Raw genomic sequence first — 3,977 nt, 5'->3', positions numbered from 1 at the left:
TGCCTATATCACCTCATAGCACTTTATCATAAACATAATTAATTAAACAGATACAATTTTGGGGGATATTACTTAGTGCTGTCAAGAGATTAAAAAAAAATAGAGATTAATTAATTATGATTTTTAATTAATTGATCTAATTAATCTCTTTTTTAATCTCACCTAAAAATAGCTGAGGAAAGCCCTCAACTTATTGTGGCAGACCAAAAGACTGATATAACAAAGAAAGTGACTTTATAAAGTCATTTATTGTTTAACAAACGTTAAACAGATGCAACCATTTACATACTGTTGTATTCTTTTGTAAAATAAGTGGAAAAATAAATACAAATAAAATCAAATAAATTAAGTGCTGCAAGTTAGCACATCAGAGTTGCTCTTTTCTGAGCAATACAGCACTGAAATTCCTCTGCTTCAGATAATGAAAAATAAAACTGACATTGCAGTGCTGCAAGTTAGCACATCAAAGTATTCTTCCATCACAAAAAAAAGTGCTGAACATCAAGCAATCTATTCTAGTAGGCTACAAATGACACAGCAGCTATGCTGACCACATGTGTCTCATTTGTTCTTCCTCAGCCAGTCGCTAAGACACACCAGCCTGGTAACATTTTCTGGAAGCAAGGCTGCCCTTTTCTTTTGCACTATGTGGCCTGCAAGGCTAAAGAGTCTCTCACAGGGTACAGAGGTAGCTGGGGAGGCCAGGTACTTTTGTGCTAGGACTGACAGCTTTTCATAGACTCCTGAGTGAGCATACCACCACTGCAGGGGACAGTCATCAATACTGATGCTGGGTTCTGCTCTGTAGCGCTGCAGCTCTCCAGACTCAATTCCATCTTCTGAGTCAGAGTCAGACCCCAGAAGGAGTTCGCTCCTCCTCTTCTTCTGAGCTGGTCCATCATCCTCTGTGGAGGGCTGGAGACTATCTGCTCTTCTGGGCTCTGCTGCCTGGAGCATATTCTCCAGAATGGTCCACACCTGAATGAATGAATGAATGAATGAATGAATGAATGAATGAATGAATGTGATTAAAACTAAGTGCTTTTTTTTTTATTTTATTTAATCTTGTAAAGAACTTTGTGTTCCATATAATAAATAAAAGTTTGATTTGATAATGAATTGGACTCATTAGTCCAGCTTAACCTTATTGTCCTACCTGTTCCCTCTTTTCTCTTGGAAGACATTTCAAATCCTTAAACCGTGGATCCAATGCTGTGGCCACCTCGAACCATATCTCGTTGCCATTAGCTCGTCGTGCTGCCAGATCCTTCTGGAAGGCATTCTTGAACTTCACCACGTAGGCAGGATCATCATCAGTAATGTCCATGACACGGTACAGATGGCGAAAAGCAGGCAGCACTACAGAGCAAGAGACGTAGGCCTCACCACCCAGCAGCTCTGTCACATACCTGCAGAGGTGGAGAGGTTTGCTAAATAAACCTAGCTGGATTCATTTAAATCAAAGTGTAACTGATTTCCAATTTAATTGTCCTTAAAAGTTCCTTGTTATGTTCATTAATTTTGATTTTACACATGTAACAGTAGTTTATATAATTAAAATGGGAAGGTGTTTATTTGAACTTACTTGCATGGTTCAAGCAGGAGCTCCAGCCTCTGCAGTTTCGCCCACTCAGCTTCGGTTGGCAAGACCAACCTGTGGTTCTGTTGGTCCAACGTAGCCTGGACAGCCTCTCGGTTACATAGGAGGCGTGAGACCATTGCGAGAGTCGAGTTCCACCTGGTGGGTACATCCTGTATAAGTTGATCGCTCTTCTTTCCAAGTGCTACTTGTTGTTGGTTAAGTTCTGTGGTACTCGCAGGGCTTTGTTTAAAATGACCAACAATCTTGCGGCACTTTGCCAGTACACCGACAAAACCACTGCTATCGAGACATACCGTGATGGTCCTCTGGAGAATGTGAGCATTGCAGGCGATGTGCTCATATGGAAGTGCTCTCATAGCAGCCAGCATGTTTGCTGCGCTGTCTGTGCCAATGGTGGATATCTTGTTTTCAATACCCCAGTCATTTGCTACCTTGAGGAACTGTTCGGCGCATTTATCAGCAAAGTGCCTGGTTTCTGTTCTCATGACGGTCAGTGCAAATGAGTTGAGGTTCCACTCACTATCAATAAAGTGTCCAGTCACCCCAAAATAGCTGTGGTTGCCAGCTGAGGTCCAGTGATCTCCGGTTATAGCAACACAGTTGGGAGAATCCTCCGCCAAAATCTCAAGTTTGTTTTTCTTTTCGCCGTCGTACATTTTGCTGATTTTGGTCGTTACTGTAGTCCTGCACGGCGGCTTGTATGACGGGTGATTGGACGCAATTTGCAACACCTCTGTCAATCCTTCGTCCTCTACTATATTTATCGGCCTACAGTTCATCGCTATCCACTTGGCAATAACATTAGTCAGCCTGTCGGTCGCAGACTTGCTCATACGAGGGGTATTCTCTAGTTTTGTTTGGCGAAAAGCTTTGCTCTGGCTTGCTATATTGCTAACGTCTTCACTGCTAGCTGTTGCTGCACTCGCGGCTGGGTGCTTTGCGTTGAGGTGATAGGCCAAACTTGAGCTGCTTCGGTGGTAAGCAAACTCCTTCTTACACTCTAGGCAGACCACTTTACCTTTGTCAATGGTGCCGTCGGGGCGTTTATGAAATACAAATTTCCCGTTCATTGGGCCAACAACTCTCAGATGCGCCTCCATATCCACACTGTAAGCTAATCACCACTTCTCACCTTGACCTCACGACGTGACTCCACCCCCAACAAGTCAAGCACAAGGAGCCCAGCACATAAAAACGGATTTTATAACATAGCAACTCTCATACAAAATCAATGACGTCAAGAGATTAAAAATTAGATTAACGAGATTAAAAAACATAACGCGCTAAATAGCATTGTAATTAATTAATCGCAATTAACGCGATAATTTGACACCCCTAATATTACTATCAAGCAAGCATGAAATAATACATTCTAATAAGAACGTGTGTAAAGTAATAATGTGTGCTATTTTAGTTTTTGGTGTAAAATAACTGCTTTAGCATTTACATATTTTTATCATACTGTAATTGTCATGGGTCTTTGACCCATCATTTTGATTTGCGATCTTTTATTCTTAGTTAGTTATAATTGTTTGTTTGCTGTGTCTTCCTTGTCTGTTCCCTAATCATGTCTCTGTTTATTCTCCCTTTGTCTTTGTCAAGTCTTTATTTCTCAGTCTCAGTGTTAGTTTTGCTTCCCCTGCCGGTTGCCTGACTGTGTTCCATCTCCCTAAATAGGTCATGTGTGTATTTAAGTCCTCAGTTCCCTCTCTTCTTTTTCATGTTGTGATCATTGCAGCTCTCTACCTGGTCAATGCCCCATAATTCCCCCTTGTCAACATAGCCCGGCCCACCAGTCACTCAGCCGTCTGGCATTCTGGAGGCATCTGCTGCCTGAGCCTGCCAATGTGGGATTTCCAGAGTCTGCATCACCTGTGACTAGCACTGCCTCATCTCAGTTTGCTTTTTCTGCATCAGCCAGTTCAAAGACTATGACTTCTACTTGTAAGTCAGTGGAGATAGATATTAAGACTGGGAAGTTTATGTAAAGACTGACTTAAAAAAGCCTGAGAGTGGTGTTTCTGAGCTGAAGAATAAAAATGATGGATTTTCTTGTTGTGCATCAGAGTCGGCGGCTGATCGTGCTTCATATTGTGTTTCTGAGTTGTTGGGGACTGGATCTTTGTGTGGTTTTTCTGAACTGGCTGATTTGAGAGCCGTTTTTTGTGGGCCAGCTTTCCCTGAGACAGCTTGTGTTTCTCTGCCAGTTCAGTCACAAGCTATGAACTATGCTTCTGAGCTGGACACTGCAAGAACTGTTTACTTGTCACAGCCAGTGTGTTTAAAAACTACACCCATGCCTGTTCCTCGGGTATGGGTGGCTGGCATCTATAGGTCCCTGCACCTTTCCTGGCTTCCAGGTTGAGGACGGCTG

The 3,977-nt window shown here is 42.5% G+C and overlaps 1 protein-coding gene across 1 annotated transcript; it reads right to left on the bottom strand.

The window, feature by feature from the left end:
* Nucleotides 1-561: 561 nt before the first annotated feature.
* LOC146693232 (E3 SUMO-protein ligase ZBED1-like) lies at nt 562-2,935 on the bottom strand. The gene is made up of 3 exons (XM_085479047.1): nt 1,586-2,935; nt 1,157-1,409; nt 562-978 (listed from the first exon to the last, which is right to left on the bottom strand). Exons 1-3 carry the CDS (start codon nt 2,701-2,703, stop codon nt 562-564), a joined length of 1,788 nt encoding a protein of 595 aa, XP_085335173.1. The 5' UTR covers nt 2,704-2,935.
* Nucleotides 2,936-3,977: the final 1,042 nt, after the last annotated feature.

The sequence above is a fragment of the Copadichromis virginalis genome, linkage group LG14 (assembly GCF_057382275.1).
Source record: "Copadichromis virginalis isolate Kocher_CV1m ecotype Utaka linkage group LG14, C_Virginalis_male_GT1.1, whole genome shotgun sequence".
NCBI lineage: Eukaryota > Metazoa > Chordata > Actinopteri > Cichliformes > Cichlidae > Copadichromis > Copadichromis virginalis.
Note: the sequence above shows the minus strand (reverse complement) of the source record. Positions and strands in the feature narration are given on the sequence as shown.

What these genes read in the sequence shown, in the direction of transcription:
- LOC146693232 (XM_085479047.1), bottom strand. Translation starts at nt 2,703, where the DNA reads ATGGAGGCGCATCTGAGAGTTGTTGGCCCAATGAACGGGAAATTTGTA. An exon ending in CTCCTGCTTGAACCATGCAA is followed by an intron (nt 1,410 to 1,585) that starts GTAAGTTCAAAT and finishes CCACCTCTGCAG; the next exon opens with GTATGTGACAGAGCTGCTGG. An exon ending in CAAGAGAAAAGAGGGAACAG is followed by an intron (nt 979 to 1,156) that starts GTAGGACAATAA and finishes TCATTCATTCAG; the next exon opens with GTGTGGACCATTCTGGAGAA.